Raw genomic sequence first — 25468 nt, forward strand, 5'->3', positions numbered from 1 at the left:
ATGCCATTTAGATATAGCTAGGATAGAACTCGTCTGCCTTTGCCCGGTAGTTAATCCCATGTGGGAATTGTAGATACCGGTGTAGGCAGAGAGAGAGAGAGAGAGAGAGAGAGAGAGAGAGAGAGAGAGAGAGAGAGAGAGAGAGAGTGAGAGAGAGAGAGTGTGTGTGTGTGTGTGTGTGTGTGAGGAAACAGGTCCGCTCTCTTTGACGCCTCGATGGAAAAGGGTAGAGTTTTTCTCGTCCGGGACGGAAGCAGTTATAGTTCCTTAAGGGGGTAAGGAAGATCCCTGCGCTATGCCTCTGATTGGTCAGTATGTGCCATATCACACAGTCAGGGGAGGCACTGACGCACAAGAAAAGAATTCTATTTGTTTCTGCTACAGAGTCAGCACTCAATAATAAGTGTAACAATCGCTACATACGGCCAGAACAAATCTCCGGTAGGAACATTTTCATAGCGATCACCGTTTTCAACGCCCACGCATATGAAAAACGTGCAAATACACACAACGTTGCGATGTGACCACCCACACGCATGCAATTAAGGAACTATGTTACGTTTCCAATTTGATTGAAAAATGGACGATTTCACTGATGACAATAAAAATATGGGAGTGTGAAACATTCGTTGATCATCATTTAATACTAGGCAGAAATGTTTACATCGTTATTACATATTACCATTACATCATGTAAACTACACTCCTGCTATATTACGGAAACCGCTTGTAGTTCCACCAAACAGCCTTAATAATCTATTTCGATCCTAATGATACTATCGCTAGACGTTGTATCCCTATCATATTACCTAACACCTTCTCCACTCTTCTGATAAGAAGCATTAGGCTTCGAAATGCCATGGCATAAAGCGTCCCCACTTACCCAGCACCCCTAAATAAATGTGCACCTTTTTTAATATATATATATATATATATATATATATATATATATATATATATACTAGCAAAAGTACCCGTCGTTGACTGGGTTCAAAAACAGCCTACAGAAAATGGACTCTGATTTATGAAAGTATGATAGGTTATGAAAAGGAAGGGTTGTAAAGAGATAGCTTCGAATTTGGGGGTATCAAAACCAAAGCAAAATATGATGAAAGTAAAAATAAAATAGATAAACCCCATAATTTATTATACCATACCTGTTAACACTGAAACACTTATCACAATATTCTGTGTATCTATATTAAAAACCTTGTTAAACTTTGTGACATATTTACATTCCTTGGAGGTCAGGCACGAACGAACACCCAATAATTTTATTATACCATATTTCTTCAAACTGAAACATAATTATCAAAGTATACATATGCAAATAGATATGAAAAGTCTTTATTAAAGTTTGTGCCTATTTCCATTCTATGGAGCCCAGGCGCGAACGCAGACTCCATAATTTTATTATACCATCCCTATTTAAGTTAAAGCATATTTATCAAAGTATTATTATGTACATCTATATCAAAAACACTTGTAAACGTTTTTTATTTTAAATTTTAAATTTTTAATTTCCATACTTTGTGAACCAGGCGCATACGCATACGCAGACCCCACGATTTTAATGAATCATCATTGTGCCAGATCAAACATACTCATTCCTGTGTCTCAATACATCTATCATTATATGTGATCAGTTTTCTATAATAGTCAACCATATAGGAGCCTATTCGTGACCAGACACACACACAGACGTTCAGCTTTATATTATACTAGCAGAAGTACCCGTCATTGACTGGGTTCAAAAACAGCCTACAGAAAATGGACTGTGATTGATGAAAGTATGATAGGTTATGAAAAGAAGGGGGTTGTATAGAGATAGGTTTTGATACTCAAAAATTTTACCCTAAGCAAAATATGATGAAAGTAAAAATAATTTTTGCGAAAATATATTTTTTATATCAACTTTGTTTCCATTCGTAGCCAAGAGTGACCAACAAAATGATGTTTCCTTACAAAGAGAAAATGTTAAATATATAATAATATAAATATACAAGAAATAAATGTTACCATATGACTATGGCTACTTTAAAGTTACTTTTATGGTAGAAAAGTTCATTGGTTTGTATTTTTAAGTAGTTTGTAAAAAAAATTTTTTTTTTAATTTACGAACCGGTTTAAAAAAAAATCAAAATGGCGACTTTGAAATGGAGATCCCCGTTTTCAATTTGAAGGAGGGGCACCTGAGCATTCTGTGTTAACAATTTAAGAGAGTTCCGTCAACGTAAGGAATATTTATAAGCATATTTTAATGTTTTCCGTTATTTTGTGTTTAAAGAATATTCGATTATGGCATGTGTAGTTTATATAAAAATTCATTTAAGTAGTTATCGCCTCAAATTTCATTTTAATTTTGGTTCACTGAAGTTATTTCAAGTAAAAAGCATTAAAAACTATTTCAAAACAAAAAAAAATCATGACTATGGTAACATTTATTTCTTGTATATTTATTTTTTCGGGTAGTCGTTTGTTAGCTTTTCTGCTAAACACTCTGACTAAATAACATCGACGAAATGTCGAAAAACAAAGAAACAAAAACAATTTTGAAAAATAATGAAGCTTTATTTACTTTAGTAAAATAATCTGAAACAGCAAAATGGGATATTAAAAAAGTAAACACGTAATTACTTTAGTTTTTTAAAGCAAAGAATCGATATAAATATGAATAAGAAGAAAATGGTGCCCTCTTCAAGCAGAACAGCTTCGTTTCAGTTTTACAGTATTGAACGGTGTAGTATTGCACCGTCAGATTCAGGGTTGTACTATTGTAATGTAAAGAACACACAGAAAGGGTTGTTATCAACCGAATTCTTTCTCGTACACTGACAAAAAAAAGCTTAAACAGATATATAAATAAAAATAAAAAGGTTATGTAAATGTTTTTAAAAAGACACGTAATCATGTGAGCAGGATTTTTTCCTTCTTTTGACACGATAATAAGTAATGTTCTTATTTTTTATTATTTATCCATTTTCGAAAGAGTGCCATGTGCAAGTGGAGAAGGAAAAGACCAGAGTTATGCAAAATTTATCTCGAGAATTGTCTAAAGTTCCGACTTTTTTTTTTGGCTTTCACTTTAATAAGAACGTGAATTTATGAGGTGAATTTATTCAACACAATATGATTCAACTAAAAAAAATAAATAAAAGCTAACGTGAATTAAGAGTAAAGTTAAGGTATTATTGTGGACCCTCACCCCTTTTAAAAAACCTTGTTAAACTTTGTGACATATTTACATTCTATGGAGGTTAGACGTGAACGAACACCCAATAATTTTATTATACCATATTTCTTCAAACTGAAACATAATTATCAAAGTATACTTACGCAAATAGATATGAAAAGTCTTTGTTAAAGTTTGTGCCATATTTCCATGGAGTACAGGCGCGAACGCAGACCCCACAATTTTATTATACCATCCCTATTTAAGTTAAAACATACATATCAAAGTATTATTATGTACATCTATATCAAAAACACTTGTAAACGTTTTTTTTTTTCATTTTTTTTATTCCATATTTTGGGGGCCAAGCGCGAACGCAGACCCCACAATTTTTATGAACCAATGTTCTGCCAGATCAAACAAACCCATTCCTGATCCTCGATACATCTTCTATCATTATATGTAATCAGTTTTTGAAAATAGTCAACCATATAGGAGCCTATTCGTGACCAGACACACACACACACACGCACACACACACACACACACGTTCAGCTTTATATATATATATATATATATATATGCTTTTTTGAGTTGCCTGACTCTTCATCTTGCATTCCTGGCAATTATTTTGACCTCGTTCCCAAAGGGAAGTTTTTTTTTTTCTTTTACAAAGGAATCACCACTTATCAAGACCCAGAGGCCACTCGAGGATAAGGGTTGAATGTACAGTGGTCAAAAGGACAATATCATAGTAATCGTTAGAAGCGTAAATTTGGTAAATTGGATTACTTAAGGGGAACAACTCAAGAACTTGTTTACATTAGACTTGAAGATGGCCATAGTGTAGTCAGCTGGAAAGCAGGTAAACGGAAGAGAGTTCTACAGGTGTGTAGTTCTATGAAAGAAGCTTTGTTCATGGAATCTACATTTAGGTTTAGGCACAGATAAAGAGTAGGGGAAATTATTGATAATGTTTACAACCAAACAAGTGTTTTTCGTGAATGTTTGGCAAGGGGGGACCATAGATTGGAGCTCAGACGAGCACTGGCCATAAAAATAACCATAAAACAGAGACAGGCTCGCAACGTCTCTTCTGTTAGAAAAAGGTTGCAGGGAAGAGAAAGGGGCATCACCCACTAGGCTATGAAGTCTATTCTGAACTATATCAAGGCAGGACAAGTCCTTTCTAGGAGCTCCTGTCCAGATGTGGCAACTCTACTCTATCCTTGGACGTACCTGGCTGTTATATAGGTAGAGAATTGCATCAGCAGGTAGATATCTACTGGAGCAATAGAAGGATCCCATTATTTTTCCAGCGACATTGGCAACAGATTTGATGTATGTATTCCATTTTAGGGCAAGTCTCCCTCTGCTCTATTGTTACGTTCATAGTAGGTGCGCGACTGAGCTTTAATTTGCCCCCCCCCTCTTGTAAAACATTCACAATAAAAATCTACCTGGCTACAACCTCAGAGCACTTTCTAAGACTAAGTGGAATTTCCATGAACAAAGTTTATTTTCTAAAGTGTCTTATCTGTGCAACAAAATACAATCAAGCTTGTTTCTATCCGATTGCAACATGGTTGTCTTCAAGATTAATGTAAGCTGTCTCCATTTTTATAAACAGTTCTTTTCAATCTCTCTACATGATGTCCAACTCACGGTTTAACTAACAAAATCTTCTTTAACGCTTATCCTTGACCTTTGGGCCAAGGTCAAAGGGTAAAAACAGTGGGTGTTCTTCCGCCTAGAGAGGGTTGGGAAGGTCTCATTAACATTTTTTTAAAATATTTTTTGGACTTTTTTTCCCCCCATCGCAAGCCAATGAAATAAAAATTAAACAAACGACTTTTTATAAAATTTTATATTCACCAATTTATTTTATTATTTAAAAGCACACACACACACACACACACACACACACACACACACACACACACACACACACACACAATATGATTTGGGAATCTTGGGATGACCCCTGGTGTGCTTAAGGTATTGTGGTGAATAAGAACTTCAGCTAGAATCAAGCAGAGACTAGCAAAGGTACAGGGACGAGGATGACCATAGGCACCTCCTCCCCAATTTTTGATTGGCCTTGTGCCTAATTTTTTGTTTATTACTGTTTTGTTTGTAAACTTTCAGGGTGAATAAAAAACATATATCTCAAAGTGTAGTATCTGTTCTTCAGATGCCGCACTTAAATTTCTTGTTCTCTCACAGTGAAGGAGAAATCCTTCACGACTGAGACAATTTTTATTTTTGTTCTTTTTCTCCATTTTAAAAAACGATCCTGGTGTCTAACTTTGTCCTGTGGGGGAGGCATTGTAAATAGGAACTCTTATCCTCAAGTGACATTGACCTCGATAAGTAATAACTCATTAGTAAAACAACAACAACAACAACAACAACAATTCAAAGAATCATCTATAATATAAATTTCACCTGTCTGTTTAAATATATATATGTATGTATGTATGCATATATGTATGTATGTATTTATGTTTTTATGTCTGTCTAAAACTCGATGTATGTATGTATGTTTGTATGTCTGTCTAAAACTCGACAGAGACGACGGATTTTCACAAGGTTGGTGTCATTTTTAAACTTAACCCTTTGGACGACAAATATCGAAAAATTAGCTAAAAACATTAATTCCTTCACCCTCAACTGGGCAGTTCTCTACAAGGAGGGGTCGCTTTTTTCGCCGATATTTTCGAAAGTCATCTCCTCTTTTCGATTGTCTAGCCTTAATTTAGACATTTATCACTTCCGGTTTGGAGATGGACGCAACGGTAAAGACGTCAAGTTTTTATTTTCACATTCTTTTCCTCCTTCATGTTACAGTTTCGAGCTTGCCTGCCTTTTTTTTTTGTTGTTGTTCAACACACATCTCCAAACACCCGGGCAATGCCGGGCACCCAGGCTAGTTCTTATATAATTTCTCTCCATACAATGCACATCCCCAACCTTCAATTAATCCGATCAATCTAACTTATCTAATTTTTGTTTTTGTTTCTTTTTTTTTAATTATATATATGGAATTCCAGAGTCTAGCGGTTCTGGGGAAGAAACTACTGGAGTAGAAAGATCTTTTACATCTAGGGATCTCTACTGTGTGGGCGTGGGATTTAGCTGCCTGTCGGGTTTGTCGAGAGTGTCTACGCTGTGGGGGCATAAGTGTCTGGATTTCGTCAGAGCATTCACCATTAAAATACTTGTAGAACAGGCAGAGGGATGCAACGTTTCGTCGATGGGACAGAGGCTGAAGCTTAGATGCCAGTTCAGGGCCTATCAGATTGGCGACTCTCTTTTGAACCTTGTCTAGGAGCGAGAGACTAGCAGCAGATGCACCAGCCCAAATGTGACAGCAATACTCCATACATGGGCGAATGGTGGCCTTATAGAGGTACAGGATATTAATCCAAATAATGAAATCAATCGTATTAATCCAATTACTTTAAATAATCCAATTGATCCTATAAATCCAATTAATCCAATTATTCCAATAGAACAAAATTAATTTAATTACTCCAAATGAATAATACATTTAATACAAATTAATCAAAGTAATGGAAGGAATCTAATTAATCCATTTAATTTGAATAATGCAATTAATCCAAGTAATCCAATTAATCCATTTAATCTGAATAATTCATTTAATCCAAATAATCCAATTAATCCAAATAATCCATTTGACTCAAATGATCATTAAATCAAAGTAATGCAAATAATCCAATCAATCTAAGTAAGCCAATCAATCCAATTAATGTGAGTGATCCAAGCAATTCAAATAATCTAGTTACTTTAAATAATCTGATCAATCCATAGAGTCCAATTAATCCAATTAATCTAATCAGTTCGAATTATCTAATTACTCCAAATAATTCAATAAATCAAATTAATCCAATTAGTTCAATTAATCCAAGTAATTCAATCAATCCAATTAATCCAATAATCCAATTTGTTGAAATAAATAAATCAATCCAAAAGATTCAATCAATCCACGAATCTGAATTATCCCACAGATCTAAATAATCCAATTAACTATTTTGTTTTACCCTTGCTTTTACTGGCTGTTGTCTTTTGAAATGTCTTCTTTTTTTTTCTTCACAGCTCCAGATATTGACAATCCAATCATTTGAACGGTGTCTTACTGTGCTGGTATATTGCAACACATACTGAAAACACAATGCCGATTACCAAGGTCCCCGTGGTGAATAAATTTGGGATCATATCTGAAAAGCAACGTTTAGAGATTGCGGAGCGTCTGCGTCGGAAATCATTTCTTAATAGTAACATTGTACGCCAGTCATTCCTTGCTCATAAGTAAGTGTTTGGTTTATTTATATATATATATATATATATATATATATATATATATATATATATATATATATATATATATATATATATATATAATAGATAAGAAGGGATTTCAAATTGCACTGTTACGCATTCATGAAAGTTTCATCCCTCTGTTGCAGATATTGATAGTGTGAGATTCTAAGAAAGCAACCCCTTGCTTATAAGCAAGTGTTTGGATTATATATATATATATATATATATATATATATATATATATAGTAATTTATAAAATATATATGGCGATTAAGCTACACTGAATATTTCACGTTTCATCCACTCTAGGATTCTTCAGGCTTATGCACAAATTTTATGGTTGTCTGTCGTTTTTGTTTAGTTAGCCAATCAGCTTTCTAATATCTACCGCGCCCTTCCTATCAGCCAATGAACATGCACTTACAGGACAAAGGCCCATTTGACCTGTTTTTTTGTGTGTGCTCTATTTAGTCTGAATATCTAGTATCTTGACCTGTTTTAAATCTAGGTTAGTTTTTTTTTATATTAGTTTATATATATATATATATATATATATATATATATATATATATATATATATATATATATATAACTTTCATACTAATAAAAACAATAGAAAATAAACAAATAAATAAACATGCATATGCATAAACTATCACACATATATATGTACATATATATATATATATATATATATATATATATATATATGTACATATATATGTGTGATAGTTTATTCATGTGCATGTTTATTTATTTTATTTATTTATTTGTTTATTTTCTACTGTTTTTATTAGTTTTAAAGTTATTTTGTATCTCTATCCTAGAGTAAATTTTATCCTGTGAACACAGTTGTTTGCTATTTCTCTCCTACAGTTTAATAGATGTTGGGGTTCTTTAAAGTACAGGAAAACAAATTTTTCATGAAAGCATAATCTACATGGGTCGTCTAGGTCTCTACAGGTGTTTGCTTGTCTTACTATTGCAAAGCAATACTTTCTAGAGTAAACAAACAAATCAAACAAGACCTAGAATTAAACCAGTGGGCAAATACTGCCGAAGCAATCATCTGGTTTAAAAATAAGGAAACAAAAATAAATGTACGTTTATACAGTTCGACATCATAGACTTCTATCCCTCGATATCCGAAGAACTTTTCAACATTGCCCTAGAATTTGCCGAGGCATACACTGATATATCCTTGGAAGAAATCAACATCATTAAAAAATGTAGAAAATCAGTTCTAATAAATAACAATAACCAATGGATAAAACTAAAATGACAAATTCGTTTGATTTGGCGATGGGTGCCAGGGATTCTGCAGAGGCATCAGATCTTGTGGGATTACTCATTCTATATACCCTCACAAGCATATTTGATACTACAGATATCGGCCTATATAGAGATGATGGACTAGCTATAATAAAAGACTCCAACAAAGTCAAGGGAGATAACTTTAAGAAAATCATACACAAGGAAATGAAAAAATTAGGCCTAAAAGTAGACAGATTAGCTAACATAAAAATAACAAACTTCCATGAATAAAGCTTCTTTCTTAGAAGTGTACTCCTGTGGAACTATCTTTTGTTTGCCTGTTTCTCACCTAACTACAACTTGGATGTCTTCAAGTCCAACATAAACAAATTCCTAATGAATCGCTCCCCTTAAGTAAGACACTTTATCAAATCTCCAATACTAATGATTACAATGATACTATCCCATTGATTACTGTACATGCAATAACCCTTATCCCTGAGTGGCTCCCGGGCCTTGATAAGTGGTGACCCCCATGTAAAAAAAAAAAAAAAATAGAATAAAGACAACGAAATCGAGTCTCATTCTAATATTTTAAAATAACTTTATTTCTTATCTTCGTTAGTAGCATGTAAGGATAGCATGAATATTATACCGGCTTGTTGACAGAGAGAATAGCTCAGTTTACACATGTTGTTGTCAGTAATAGTCGGTATAAAGAATTAGACAGTTCTGCCATGAAGATAAGCGATGGAGTACTGTTGCCACATTTGGGCAGGAGCTGCTAGAACCAGCTTATCCTGCCTTGGTAGAGTTCAAAATAGACTTTGTAGCCTCGTAGGGGATGTCCTTTTCTCTTCCCTGCAACCTCTTTCTCACAGAAGAGATGTTGCGAGTTTGTCTCTGCTTTATCATTATTTTCATGGCAAGTGCTCGGCTGAGCTCCAATCTATGGTCCCCCCTTCCCGCCAGACTTTCACAAGAAACACTTGTCTGGCTGTAAATACTATCACTAATTTCCACCACTCTTTATCTGTGCCTAAACCTAAACGTAGATTCCATGAACAAAGCTTCTTTCTTAGAACTGCACGCCTATGGAATTGTCTTCCGTTTTTCTACTTTCCAGCTGACTACAATATGGTTGTCTTCAAGTCTAACGTAAACAAGTTTTTGATGAGCCGTTACATATAAGTCAACAAATTTACAGAATTTCCATTACTAACGATTATTATATTGTTCAATTTCTACTGTACACTCTTTGACCCTTATCCTCGAGTGGCCTCTTGACCTTGATAAGTGGTGATGCCTAAATTCAAATAGTTCAGGATGCAGTTCTACAAGTAGTCATCACTATTGCCTGTGATCGTCACATACACCGGCTTCGTCTATTTAGACGTAAAACAGAATCACTGAGAACGCCCGTGAAAAATAAGTTTATTCCAGTTCATCTCTTATCTTCCCCAAGACTGGATGTCAGAATAACTCTGCTACTGGGAGGCGTTAAAATCCCTCATCTTTATTTGCTCATCACACACATGAACCTTAATTCTCATCATGGAAAATTACCACACCAAACGAGAATTAATTCTTCTTTTAAACAATGTTATTTCAAACTACTTTTGCTTACATGATTTAATGATAGATTTTTTCTCAGGAAATAATCACATTAATTTCAAGCTACATGTGACACTCTGTTCATAAAAATTAGTAATTTTAAACTCTATGCTATTCTCACGAAATCTTCATTTAACTAGTTTTGCATAATGAACACTCATTACAAGAAAACACTTACGTTGGAACAAACTGAACTAATATTCCTAACATGTAAATAAATGTTGTTTATTTCATATTAATACAGCGATTCAGAGTTCTTTATAAAGTGTCGTTATTTTGTTGAGTTATTTCTATATTTTTATTTTATGTATGTGAGGATGTGATCTGGTGACATCTTTCTGTTAATCGGCGATCTCGTAAAATTTACCTTTAACGGTCCCGCAGATACCCTACTACTTTTGACTTCCAGAGATTCCTGCACCTGCAACACCGGTCCTAAAAATTGATGGATCCCCATTATGAGTTGGTGACCATCGACTCACACCCTTACAAGTTAGTGACTCCACAGTCAGGACCTATAATTGGTAACACTATATATTAAAAAAAGGTTTTCTTAGACAAACCTTGGCTACGTTTTTCAAGATGGAGAATGGAAGAAAAGACACACATTGATGATGTAGAAATTGGAAGAAGGGGGGAGAATTGCTAGAGTAAGAATGAAAGGAAAGACATGTTGCAAAAAGAAATAATTGAAAAAATGAAAATAAGAGTGTAGGGAAGACAAAATTATCTCCCTTTGCAAGATGTGGTTTTATTTAGTCCAAATTTTGGTAAAAAAGATCGATGGCACTTTTATGTAAGGAGAGTGTCCAAATCTCGTGAAACACAACATCTCAGAGCAAATCATATTTTCATAATCACATAGTCTATGTTTTTATGAAATGAGCCAACGAGCCCAAATTCCCGGTTAAAAAGAAACTTCTCTCAAAGGGAAATAACTTTGAAGTGAGAGAATATTATTGATGTAAAAATTGGAAGAGATGGTCATTGCTAACGTGAAAATGGGAGGATTTAGAAATTAGAAAAGGGAATCATTGCTAAAGTGGAAATGTGAGGATAATCAAATAAAGTTGACTTATAAATTAAAGTAAGGAGCCTATTATTCCGTTGGAAATATGAGGATAGACAAATAGTATTGATTTAGAAATTAGAAGGGGGGGATCATTACTAGTGAAAATAGGAGGATAGACAAAGTGTCGAGTAAAAATTGGAAGATGTTTGTTTCAATAATTATAGCCCATTTCATCGAAATTCTTTTCAATAAAAATGAAATAAACGAACTTTTCCAAGATTTATTCCATATTGTTTTGTATTTTTGTGTCCATTTTTACAGAAATCCCTTGGAGGTTAATGTTGAATTTGTGCAGAAATATAAGGATGCTGGCACCGAAGTTTATCAACAAAAATACCAAACGTTGGCGTTCAAAATGTTGACAAGAATTCAGGTAAAAACGTCTGAGACATCTCTGATGAAAAATTTCTGTAGCAAGGACATGTGAAAATAGGGTTATAGTCAGCTAACGTTCTCCCTAAGTTCTTGTGTGGCTGCTACCAGAAACGGTGACAAAGCAAATCAGTTCCTTCGCTTTTTTCTCCCATGCCTATATCTCTCCTGTGCATGTACTCTATTTTTATTACGTTTTTTGTTTTATTTAGTAATCATTGAATTTTTAAAAATCTTATTTTAATAAAGAACTATTGAAATTAGTTTTATATTTTTAAGAATCATTGAAAAAAATCTTTTTAAAATCTTTTAAAACTAGTTTAGGAATATTATGTATTGGATAATTTTTATACTTTCATAAACATACATTTATTATATGAATTCAAATAAAAACTTTTAATTTTCAAATTTAAAAAAAACAAACTATTTTTATAATTTTATTAACATATTTCTTATAAAATTTCAAATAAATTCAATAAATTTATTTTTATACTTTCATAATCATATATTTATTATATAAATTCAAATAAAAAACTTTTAGTTTTAAAATTTTTAAAAAAAAATTATCTTTTCATAATTTCATAAACATATTTCTTATAAAATTTCAAATAAAATAAAAAACTTTTATTTTTTTAAATTTTGTTATTAAAAGTGCAAATAAAGACTAATTGTGTTATTTTTTATCTTTTTATAATTTTGTTAATTTTTATTGTATATTTTTCAATAATTTCCTTTTTTTGAAATTTTATTTTAATAAATCGCTTCACAATAGAAATACTGAAGAACAATGGATTAGTATTACATGTCTTTTTTGAAGCTCTGTCTTTGTTTACTCCCTCTAATAAAATTTTTTAACTATTTTACATGCGTCTAAATTTCGTAGTAGAAACAATGGCATTTCTGCATGACAGTGACATATTAGCAACAAAGACGAGTTATCGACCCCTGTTCTTCAAAAGAGAAATGACATCAAGCGTTCATTATGTGAATCTCACAAGTGTTTACAATAACGCGAAAATATATAACAAAATAACACAAAAATATATGAAAATCGAAACATTTATTGAATAAAACAATATTATCAAAATATGATTTTAATGTATTAATATAATTTCTTTTCAATGAGTGATTTAATGCATCAAAATATAATTGTAGTTTGTCAATGGAGAAAAATAGAATTTTAAAAACATGAAACGTTTATAGAGGTTTATGAACATTTTTTTTTTTTGCAGAAAGTTTTTTTTTCATAGTAAGATTGTATAAACATATATCGAAATTTAAAAACATGAAATATTTATAGAGGCTTAAGAATAATTTGTTTTGTTTTTTACACAAAAATAGTTTTTTTACAGTAAGATTGTATAAACATATATCAAAATATAATTTTTGTTTGTCAATGTAGCAAAATATAATTTTAAAAACATTTACAGAGGTTTCAGAATAATTTGTTTTTGTTTTATTTTGTACAGAAAAATTGTATAAAAATGTAGCAAAATATAATTTTAGTTTCCATGCACTTTTAGAAAAGGTTATCGACCCCTGTTCTTTGGCTGACAAGTGACATCTGTCGGTGGTTTTGGAAACTAAAATACACACATTTGCCTCATGTCACTGTCATGCAGAAGTGCCGGAATAATCCCCCCCCCCATCAAACATTACAGACGTCTTATTAGTGCTCCATAACATCATATATGAACTATGCAAAAAGATAGTATGCAAAATATAACATATAAATAGGATAAGCTGATAAAATCTTTCTCTTTGGTAGGTGAGCTTACTAATGTCGGACATGTTTTTTGGAGCTCTGTTTTCATTTGGCCGTTCGAAATTTTTTTAAAAACATACTCTCATTCTTTTACATACAGCAGAAATACAACAGTGTGAACAGTGTGAAATTTCCACTATATCCTGCTGTAGCACGATTGGGTGTGGGTATATAAAAATAATGTTATAAATGGTATTTTATATATATATATATATATATATATATATATATATATATATAGGATTGATATGTAGTTTGCTTGAAGCATTGTGTGGGATAGGTATGTAGTAGAGATTTAGAAGGCTGTCACAATGCGAGGAATGAAATATAGTCGTTGTTGGTGAGAGAAGACGAGAACAAGTGGAGATTTACAAATCAATAAGGATATACATATATTTTATATATACATATATTTATTCAGTTGTATTAGGTATAAATGTCTTACTTGTTATGTCTGCGACAATATCCATTATTAATTTCGGAAAAAAATTCCCTTTTCAAATGGTAAGCTTAACAGATCGGTTCAGAACCGATCTGTTAAGCTTACCATTTGAAAAGGGAATTTTTCCGAAATTAATAATGGATATTGTCGCAGACACTAATGTTTTACATGTGTGGAAAACTAGTTCCCCCAAAAGAGGCACACGGGATTGGAAATATTGCTTCAATCTACAGGGATTTATTCTACTTTATTTAAAAAATTTTGTAGTGTTACATTGCTATTATGTTACGAAATTGAAATTAAAAAAAAAGGTCACTTGTAAAATTAAATTAAAAAAAAAAAACTAAAATAAAAAATAAACTTGTTTATTTATTTATTTTACAAAGATGAAAAAAACAAGTGTCCGCTGGGTTAAAAATAAAAGTCTCAATCTTTAAGAATTTGTCAAAAATAATCGCGACTGTGATTAAGTCATTTTATTGTTTGTTTTAATAACATTTTTTACGTTGACGGACGCTCATGTAAGAGGGAATATTTAATAAAAATCGTGAGTTTTCTTTATAGGTATAAAAAAAAAAATCTCTCGAAACTTCTGAGTAATTCGTTTTAGTGCTTACTACACCATTGTTTTACAATATTTTACATTGACGGACCCAGTCGATTGCCTGCGTCGAAATTGCTTCAATCAGCAGCAGTGGTAATTTAGTCGTACAATGATTGTTTTTCTCTCTCTGGTAGGTGAGCTGACTAGTGTCGGATGTCTTTTCGAAGCTCTGTTTTTGTTTCATTCCCCCCAACAGAATTTTTCGTTTTTTAAAATTTTAACCTTACTTTTGTGCATATTGTTACAGAAAAAATTCTTCTATTGAGTATGTTGTTTATTAGTGGTGCATAATGTGGCATGTGTGCTTGCAAAATAAAACATACTAGCAGGATGATCCGATGTTGCCAGGAATTGCATGATGATCAACGAATGTGCACACTCTTATATTTTTATTGTCATTGAAATCGATAAAATAGCCCATTTGTCAAATCGATTAATTGCCTGCTCTAGTTGATGCATGCCTCTCATAGTGACTATATTCACAATACATTGTAGTTTACATTGCACTGTAGAGAACCTACTGTTGATTTTATAAAATTTTTATTAGTGTTGGATCGATTAATTGGAATCAGAATCGGGAATTGAAAAAATCGGAAATATTTGGAGTATCGGAATCGGAAGAATTTTGTGCCTATTTTCCAATGCCAACAACTATTCTTTTTATTGTTTTTTTTTATTTGATTTTCTTTAAAGAAAAATATTCTACCACTGATAGTAATACTAAAATAGTGAATATCTGTTGAATTTAACTTATTATTAGTAAAACTAAAATCGATAGATCATCCCTCGCAAATGTATCCTTACGTTTAAGAAAATATCTACACATTTAACATGTGTTTTTTACGGTAATCATGAAAAATAACGACTTTATAGTTAAATATGTAGAGATTTAGAAAGAATCGGAATCAGTAATTGTATCAGAATCGGGAATTTAATATGGAATCGGTAATTGTATTGGAATCGGTAAAAATACTGGAATCGTCCCATTCCTAATGTTTATATATAATGGCAGTCTATAAAAAATTCCGGAACGCAATATTTTTTATATTATGTTATTGCTCCTATTTCAGCGTCGTGTTGGTCTGAATAGTTTTGGCATTGGCAAACATGTGAACCTTCCTGTCGCTTGGAGAGAATTAGCGCAATTATTGGAATGTACTGGAACTATCCAAGAAGGTAAGGAAATGGTATTGATTTATTCTAAGTATTGATTCTTTTTAATTTTATATATCGTTTTATAAAACATTCACAGCAGAAACTCGTCTTACTACCACAACAATGAAAAAAATTTCTTTTCCTTCTCTGTGTGCATAGCATCAGGCAGAATTTTTCCATTAACAGAACTTATTCAGAAGGGTTTTCGATCTGTGTCACACATTGCCATGCTTCATTGCAAATTACAGCGTCGTCATCTAGAACCATCCCTGCAAATATTCGAACTTGTTTCTGACGATAATTCCATCTTATTAACCTTTATCCTTGAGTAGCTTGTAGCTTTATATTATAAACACTTCATGAAACACTAGTTGTTATTTTAACCATAGCTTAAGAAGTATATATCACATTGACACACCAGTTCTTATCAGATCACTGAAGTTAAGCAACGTTGAGCCTGGTCAGTACTAAAATGGGTGACCATTTTGGAATTCCAGGTGCTGTATGTGCTCTCCGCTTATCTCGGCATTGTTTCCAGTCGTCTAGCACTTCTCTTTGCCACTAGACTCGAGCAGCGCCGATTTGGAAGAGGTGTAGTTGGGGGATTGCGCATAACCCTTGCCTCACAATTACATGCACGGCTAACCTTACAGAGGGTATCCATTGTCTTTCGAGACTGAACAGAGCCATTAAGTTGGTATATAACTTTTCTTTTTTTTCAATTTCCATTTTCACCTCAAACAAGGCACAGGGGGCTACTATCAGGGCCATAAGTTGCAGGGATACTATGTAGGGAGTTCAGCAACAAGATGTCTGTTCCCATTACATTTGAACTTCTGCATGTCAGTACAGTTGGGAAAGCAGGAATCAGAAGTTTGAAAGAAGTACTTTCAGGTAATGTATCTTTAGCCATTGCTATTGGTGGTTGAGAAGGTTTCTTGTAATTATTAAAGGAAATAAGCTTAGTCTTGGCAGCATTGAATGAGACCATCCATTTTTGTCCTCATTCCACTACAGATTGGAGGTCATCCTCTAGTTTTTCTACCATTTCCTTAGATATGTGTTCATTTGTTTTCCCTCTTGCCTGTTATAGAGTGTGGTGTCATCAGCAAATATACCTATCTCAGAGACAATTTTATCAGGGAGGTCATTTATGAATATTAGGAATAACAAAGTCCAAGGATAGAACCCTGAGGTACACCTGCATTTATATCATATTGTTTAGATGTACGACCATCGAGGATGACCTGGATTTTTCTCTTCTTTAAGAATGATTTAATTCTGTTCAGTATTCGTCCAATGATACCATATGATCTCATTTTCCTGAGAAGACCATCTTGCCAAACCCTGTCAAAAGCCTTAAATATATCTACTGCTCTACTCTCCCTTGCTTTGTCCAGTGTATGGTATATACATTCAGAGATTACAGTTAGGATATCTGCTGTAGAACAGACTTGCCTAAATCCATATTGTTGTTTGATCAGAAGTTTAGCATCTGTAAGGTGATGGACTAGAGCTTGATTTATTATGGACTCAAATATTTTGGCGAAAAGTGGAAGGACGCTAATGAGGTGATAATTTAATGGGTCAGTTTTTTTCACCAGAATTCTTGTAAACTGGTACAACAGAAGCAGTTTTCCAGCAGTCAGGAAAACAAGATTTGTTAAGCATTTGTTTTAAAGTTTGGAGAGAACTGGAGCAACCTCAGCGGAGCATTTTTTTAATAGCACAGTTGGGATGAGATCAGGTCCACATGCTTTTGAGGTATCTAGGATTTTTATGATATTATGCACCTGAGAAGGGGTAATTTTCAGATTATCTAGTGTGGCGTCTGTCCACAAAGGAAAGTCAGGAAGGGAGTGGTTTGCTGAGTTCAATGTGGAGTTTGAGGCAAATTGACTGGCAAGCATGTTAGCCTTCTCGGTTGCCATGCAAACAACCTCATGGTCATTGGATAGTGAGGGGAATTGTTGATTGCCCATTATTTACTACACTGTTGTAGATTTTCCAGAAATCAGGGGTTCCTAATTTCTGTGCTTCAACACGTTTCCTTGTGGTTTCAATATATTCTCTCTTAGCTGTCGCTATTTCTTTCTTACAATTACTTTTAACTTCTATAAACTTTTGTCTGTTTGTACTGGTTAAAGCTGTAGCATGCATGCTGCCTTTGAGCAATGGCAGCTGCATAAGTAGAAGTAGACTGAGGACACCACACTCTATAACAGGCAAAAGGGGAGAGTGGGATTTGCTATAGAATTTCCGATTGGGAACATGTGCTTCAATTGCACTTTTGAACCATTCAATGGTCTCATTTGCACACTGTTCAGCGAGAAGAGAAAAGATATTTCCATATCAGACATCTCTGATGAGATCCCTGATAGCTTTCCAATCAGCCTTCTTATAATACCTTGTTGTTTTGAGCAATGTCTCTTCAGTTTTGGGTCGATAATTTAAGGCGATTTCTATCATTATCACAGCGTGATCAGCATTCCTGAGTTGGCTATGGGAATTTGTTACACAATCATTGGGAACTGTGATCAGAAATAGATATAGAAGTTAGGCATGTTGATCTTGCTGATCTGAGAAACGTGTCGGGAATATAACCGTCTGTGATAGGCAGTGAGATATAGAGAAGCTACCAGCTGCACTTGTGTAAGTAGAGAATCCAAGCCAATTACTGTGGTGGACATTGAAGTAACCAAATACGTGTACTTATGCACTAGTATCGAGGGAGAGTGCTGTATCTATGCTGTCAGAGACTTGGTTGATTAGGATACAGTCCTGAGTCGAGAGAAAATATAAGTAGTAAATGGTATGTTGCATGTTAAGTCTAAAGCACATAAAGGCCTGGTCGTATGATTCTAGTGTTGTTTCTCTGGTCAAGGGGAGGGGGTTCGATTATAGACTCTAAGTCCATGCATATGTCTGTCTGAGTTCTTACGGCAAAGTGGGAGATAACATAGAAGAGTGTAGGTTAGTTTCACTTAGCGCTAAGATATCTGGGGTGTTTACTAGGAGAAATGATTCAACATCATCTAAGTTAGTTCTAAGCCCATGGATATTCATGAATGTAAGCCTCAAAGGAGGAGGCAAATTGGTTTTATCTGAGTTTAAGCCTGGTTTAATCATAATTTTTTGACTGAACTGCCATGTTGTTTTATTCAAATGTTTCAATTTTAGGGTGAGAGGTGCTGGACAAAGTGGATGTACAGAATACCAAACATGCAACACAAGTAGACCGTCAGCCGACTTCTCCTCTACAGGATTGTGGCCTCGGGAAAGCCCACCGGAGATGAGTGCAGGGTCACTTTTCATGTGCAACATGGCACAACGACCATCTCAATATTGCACAATTGATGATGGAGCAGCTGTGCCAAGTGCTACCAAAGAGTTAGAGCTCCTGTACTATCAGTTGGAAACAGCAGCTAGAAACTATCAATTCGATACCCTTAACCTATCAGAGAAAGATCAAACCCAATCCAATTGCATTGGCATAAATGGTACTCAAAAGCCCACTTTTAAGGGATGTAATGTGGTAGGAGCAGGGAACAACATTCATTGCCCAAATCCGGAAGCAAGATCTACTACTGGGTGTTTCTGTTGAGTCCCTGTGATCACACCTCTGCACCTGTCTAATAGGCAAAGAAGGAGTATAAAAGCAGGGCAATAAACAGAGCCTATCTACTCCTTAAGCAAATTAGGTTTGCAAACTGGAATTTGTTTGAGTCACCAGCTCTAGGAAAGTCATCGACCCAGACTGAAAAGGTCTCTCTCCTCTTTGTTTGGTGTCAAGATGTATGAGGTAAGTAACGCAAGTTAAGTTTCAAAGGTTTCTTTCTCCTAAATGAATGACCTTAGAACATCTACGGGTCCATCAGAACTAAAAGGGTTAACCCCACGCCTGGGTCCTTAACCAAGTATTCCTGCGACCCCCGCATGGGTAGTTAATATTAATGGGTTAGATATTAAAGGTAACATATCTACTGAAAAATTACATTCCTTAAAAGAATTAAAAAGCACATTTCTATGCTTTCCATTTGAGTGTTGCTGGAAGAGGAGATGAATAAAAAAAATTTCCACTAGTATTAGAGCATAAGCTGACAAAAAAGATTTGACTGGGTTTGAACACAATTTAGTGATTCAAAAGTCTGTGTTTGTATCCCTTACAGAAAACTGGGTTTAGGAATTTTTTATATTATATTATATATGGCGTTGCCATGTAAAAAACATATTGTCGGGCAGAGGGTTTAGTCATATACTATTTAAGGGTAATCTCCAAAAATACCGTTAGGGCTTACAACATGGCCGCCAGAAGAGTCACGTGATCCGGTTGATCCAAAACATGAATCGTGCAAATGGAAAACGCAGCCTTGAAGGCAAACTTTGACAAACAATCACAATTTGTTTGTATTTAATTTTTTGTTGATATAATGTTGTTATAAAAATAGGCAAACTTTGAGAAACAATCTTAGGTTGTTTTTAGTTAAAACAGTGTTTATAAAAAGTATTTTATTCAGAACAAACAAGTAGTCGACTAGGTGTATCAGAATTTTAGGCGGAATTTTTGACACCCCCAACAAAAAACTGCGAATAAAATATATAAAACTCGTAATTTCTGTTTTTAAAGTGGGTTGTCAATTTTCTTTATGAAATATACTTCCAAAATAAACTATTACAGTCGTTTTAAACATAATAGAAGTATTATTTTTTATTTTTTAAAAACAATGTTTACAAAATGTCTACGCACGTTCGTTTAAATATAAACTGTTTTTTTTTTTTACATCATATTTTTATAGCATTACATCTTAAAAAAATGAACACCTTGTTTTAAATACCATTTTTATGAAAAACTCTGAATAAAATATTTTTTATAAACACTGTTTTAAAAAACAAACAAACTGTGATTGTTTCTCAACAAAAAATAAAATGACCGTTCTAAATAAATTATTTATTATTATGATATTGAAAAACTGTTTTTGTACTTAATTATTATGCTTGTTTGTCAAAGTTTGCTTTAAATTTGCGTTTTCCGGTTTCGTAATACGGCGATTCATGTTTTGGATCAACCGGATCACGTGACTCTTCTGGCGGCCATGTTGTAAGCCCTAACGGTATTTTTGGAGATTACCTATTTAAGATACACTAAATGTAAATATTTACCAGATACTAAACTTGGATCCTAGCCAGAAGACCAAGAACGGATATTTTAGTTCCAAGTATGGCCCGAAAACAACATTTATTTTATTTATTTTATTTTATTTTGACATTGCGTCTTCGGTGATCAGGAGATCTTATTTATTAAAAAAGGAGCATAGACAGTGATAATATACTACAAACATTAAATTAGCATATCTATATACTAAGTCAATGTTTGTAGAATTTCATCACCTTCTATTCTCCTTTTTGATGAATAGGATCTCCTGATTGGATAATTTATAATCTGGAAATCGTGACACACATACGTACGTTAAAGATATCATGGTCTACTATGTAGATTATTAATAGTACTAGCAGGGGTTGCTAAGTAAAAAAAATATTGCCGGGCAGGGGTTATTTCTGATACAACAAATGTTAGATATTGACCGGGCAATAACCAAGATATGTGGTAATAGAATAATCAACATGTTTAGACAACATATATATATAAAAAATGTTAATTTAAAAATAATTTCCCCCTCCCCCCGATGACTTTATGATAATGTTCTTAAAAGTATGATGCTCTACTGACTGAGCAATGTAGGCTCATAGTTTTTCGCACAATCCGGAAAAATAACAACAAAAAAAAAAAAGAAAAGCAAAATAAACAAACTAATCACTTGACTTTATGCAAAAATAACAACAAAACAAAAAAAAAAAAAGAAAAAAAAAAACAAATCAATCATACATCAAGTCTTATATGTTGGATGTGAAGAAAAACAGACTGATAGTACCTATTTACTATGCCTCCCCACGGGACAGAGTTAGACACCAGGGTCGTTTTTTAACGTGGAGAAAAGGTACAAAAATAAAAATTGTCTCAGTCGTGAAGGATTTCTCCTCCACCGAAAGAAAACAAGAAATAGAAGTGCAGCATCTGAAGAACAGATGGTATTTATTTGCTCCCCCACCGAGCAAATTAGGCACAAGGCCAATTTTTAATGTGAGGAGTGAAGGGAGGGGGAAGGGAAAAAGGGGACCAGCTCCCGAGAGGTGGGAAATGGGAGCTGGTTAAAGGTCAGGCATGTGGGGTTGCCCCCACATCTGGTCTTTGCTAGTCATAGCTAGTCCTAGCCAGTCATAGCTTGCAGCATCTGCCGGAACAGATGGTATTTATTTGCTCCCCCACTGAGCAAATTAGGCACAAGGCCGTTTTTAATGTGAGGTAAAAACCAGCTCCCCTAAAAGGGGTCACTCTGGTTACCAAAAATAATAATTGTCCCAGTATAGAGGGTTTCCCCTCCATTGACTGGTACAAATTATCTTAAGTGCAGTATCTGCCGGAACAGATACTACACTTTGATCTTGTCCCGAAGGCCAAAAACTAGTTGGCAACCCTTACATAATTTTATCTTTTTTTCTATGTCCTGATCCATTCCAGGCCAGTACGTATATGCTCTCATTAGTGCTTTCATTCTGGAGATTCCAGGATGTCCCATGTGGAATTCTTTTAAAATTCTCTTCTGTAATACTTGAGGTATTACCACTCTATCTGCGTACATTAGAGTTTCATCGCACTTTGAACATGGAAAAACTGTTAATCCTTTCCTCTTCTTTTCTTTTTGTCCCACTTGTTTTTTTATCTTGTTAATGTATTCATCTGTTCTTGCTGCTTTCTTTATTTCCTCAAGTGTTACCGGAAGTTCCCTAACAGTATTTATTAATATATCTGTTAGTTCATTTTCTTCTTTTAGTGCAGCTATAACAGTTTCTTCAAGTAATTCAGTTGTATTTGGGATCAACCTGGACAAACCATCTGCATGTGCAATTTTGCTGGATGCTAGGTGTTTCATTTTAAAATTGTAGTTTAACAGAATCATGCTCCATCTTTGTAACCTATTAGCTGTATGAGTAGGAACTCCTTTTTTGGAACCAAAAATCGATAACAAAGGTTTGTGGTCCGTTTCCAATATAAAAAATCTTCCATGGATGAACCTATGAAATTTCCTCATTGGCGTATACAATTGCCAGACCTTCTTTTTCTATCTGACTATAATTTTTTTCTGCGGGTAGCAAAACCCTTGAGGCATGAATAATTGGTTTAGTCGATCCATCTTTGAGTCTGTGTAGTAGCACAGCACCTAAACCGTATTCGCTCGCATCTGCTGCTACAATTAATTCTTTTTTCGGATCGTAGTGAGCTAGTGCTAAATCCGATAACAGACATTTTTTAATCTTTAGGAATGCTTCATCACATTCTTTTGTCCAGAGCCATTTTTTATTCTTTTTCAATAATTCGTTTAAAGGTGCTCTTAGTTCATGCATATTTGGGATATAAGAATTATAATAATTTGCTAGTCCCAAAAATGACTGTAGCTGCACTATATTTTCTGGTCTAGGCATGTTTTTGATTGCTTCAGTCCTATTAGGATTAGGTTTTCTACCATTTCGATCAATCACTTGTCCCAAATATTCAATTTTGTCCATCCCAAAATTACATTTTTCGAGAGCCACTTTCAATCCATAGTTTGATATTCTCTCGAATACTTTGCCAATGTGGATTTTATGCTCTTCCACATTTTTACTTCTTATAAGGATGTCATCTAGATAAGCCATAGCAAAATCCAAACCTGCTAGCATTGTATCCATAATTTGCTGGAACAAATTTGGGGCTACTTTTAAACCAAAAGGCAAACGTTTTAGTGAAAATAGTCCTTTATGGGTATTTAATGTCAGGTACTTAGCACAATCTTCCTGGACTTTTACTTGCCAATACGCTTCAGACAAATCAATTTTTGTAAAAATTTTTCCTCCGCTTAACTTCGAAAAAATTTCCTCTGGGGTAGGAAGCGGGTAGTTATGCTCCTTTAGACAATCATTTAGACCTGTCGAAAAGTCCGCGCATACCCTGATTTTATTATTTTTCTTCTTAACGTAAACCGTGGGTGAAGCCCATTCAGAGTAGTCCACTTTTTCTTTTACTCCAATATCTTGAAGTCTCTTTAATTCTTTCTCTATAGTTTCTAATGCTGAATATGGAACCTTTCTTTTGGGTTTGAAAACTGGTTTAGCCTCGTCCTTTAGTTCAAATTTCACCTCCGTTTTCGTGCAGCAACCCAAACCTTCAGAGAATACCTCTTTAAAATCTTTTTTTAATTCGTCAATAAACTTTCCTGGTAGTTTAGACTTTTCTAAACCCGCCAGACTTACTTTATTGCAAAATGAGCTTATGGGTTTTCCCCATAAATTAAAAAGAATCATTAAGTCTATAACGAGCAAATTAGAATTTTTTCCCGGTACGACATATAACTTGGTTTTCACAGCATTCTCCTTTAGAGACATATTGGTAAAAAAATTCACCCTTAAATTTTAGTTTATTTCCAGACACACTTCTGGCAATTTTTTTTGTATTTTGTAACTTTGGAAACCCAATTTTCTTCCAAGTTACTTCGTCAATTATACTTATGTCGCTTCCCGTATCTAGAAGACAGTTCACATTACAGCCATTAATTTTAATTTTAATATATTTTCTTTTATCACACCTAGACTCATTTTTAGAACCAATGGTCTTTATTTCTGCTTTTCGGTATTTTCCTTTCCTGCATACCGTTGATTTATGGCCTTTTTTATTACATTTGTTACATATTTTGTATTTAAAGTAACAATCTTTAGTGAAGTGGTTTTTTCCCCCACATGTCTTACAGGATTTTTCGTGTGCACATTTCATCACCCTTTCCATTTTTTTTTTCCATATTTTTTTCTTCAAAATTTTTTCCTTCGATGCTTGTATTGTCCTGCTTTAAATTTAACAGTTTCTGACACTCTTCCGTAACTTTTTGTAACGTTATTTCTGTGTCTTGGTTCATAATGGATAATATCCTTGAACGAATATCCTTATCTTTAGAGGCTGTTAAACCTTGCACAAAGATTAGACTTTTAAACATATCCTCTTTGAGGTCTTTTAATTTAAAGGATTCACAATGAGCATTCACTTTCCCTGCATAAGTAATAAAATCTTCGTCCTCCTGCTTCGTGATATTTAAACATTTATAACGTGTATAGAATAGACTATCTCGTTCACTGAAAATGTTTGACAATATTTTTATTGTTTCACTAAAAGAAATCTCTTCAGGTTTCTTTAGCAGGATAAAATTCGTATACTTTGTATTTTCCTGAGATCCAAGTTTTTGAAGAAGAAGGATAATCTTCTCTTCGTCTGTCCAAGACTGACATCTCTTAGCAAAAATATTTTCGTATCTCCGAAAATATGCCGGAAAAGTTAACCCATTTGTCGGCTCGTATACAAATTCGGATAAAGAATTTGCTATTCCTTCAGGAGTGAAACGACAGTCTTTCTGCTGCATTAAAATACTCTGTAGTATTTCGCTTTGCTTCAACTGATGTTGCTGAAGTAATTCCATTTGTTTTTGTTGTGCAAACAATGCCGATTGCATAGTTCTAGTGAATTCCGCTAATTGCTCCATGTTAAAAAAAAATTTTTTTTTTTTTACAAAACCACACAATTAAACAAAAGATTA

General features: G+C 33.8%; 1 protein-coding gene across 2 annotated transcripts in view; it reads left to right on the forward strand.

The window, feature by feature from the left end:
- The window catches only part of LOC145267073 (transmembrane protein 232-like), a 288020-nt gene that overhangs the window by 3197 nt on the left and 259355 nt on the right, over window positions 1-25468 (forward strand). For both annotated transcript variants that reach the window (XM_080123035.1, XM_080123034.1), the window contains exons 2-4: window positions 7292-7504; window positions 11718-11829; window positions 15710-15815. In XM_080123035.1, coding sequence (XP_079979161.1) covers window positions 7368-7504; window positions 11718-11829; window positions 15710-15815 — 355 coding nt within the window. In that variant the 5' untranslated portion in view covers window positions 7292-7367. The remainder of the gene's footprint in view (window positions 1-7291; window positions 7505-11717; window positions 11830-15709; window positions 15816-25468) is intronic.

Source organism: Euprymna scolopes, chromosome 42 (assembly GCF_053919585.1).
Source record: "Euprymna scolopes isolate OS-2025 chromosome 42, ASM5391958v1, whole genome shotgun sequence".
Taxonomy (NCBI): Eukaryota; Metazoa; Mollusca; class Cephalopoda; order Sepiida; family Sepiolidae; genus Euprymna; species Euprymna scolopes.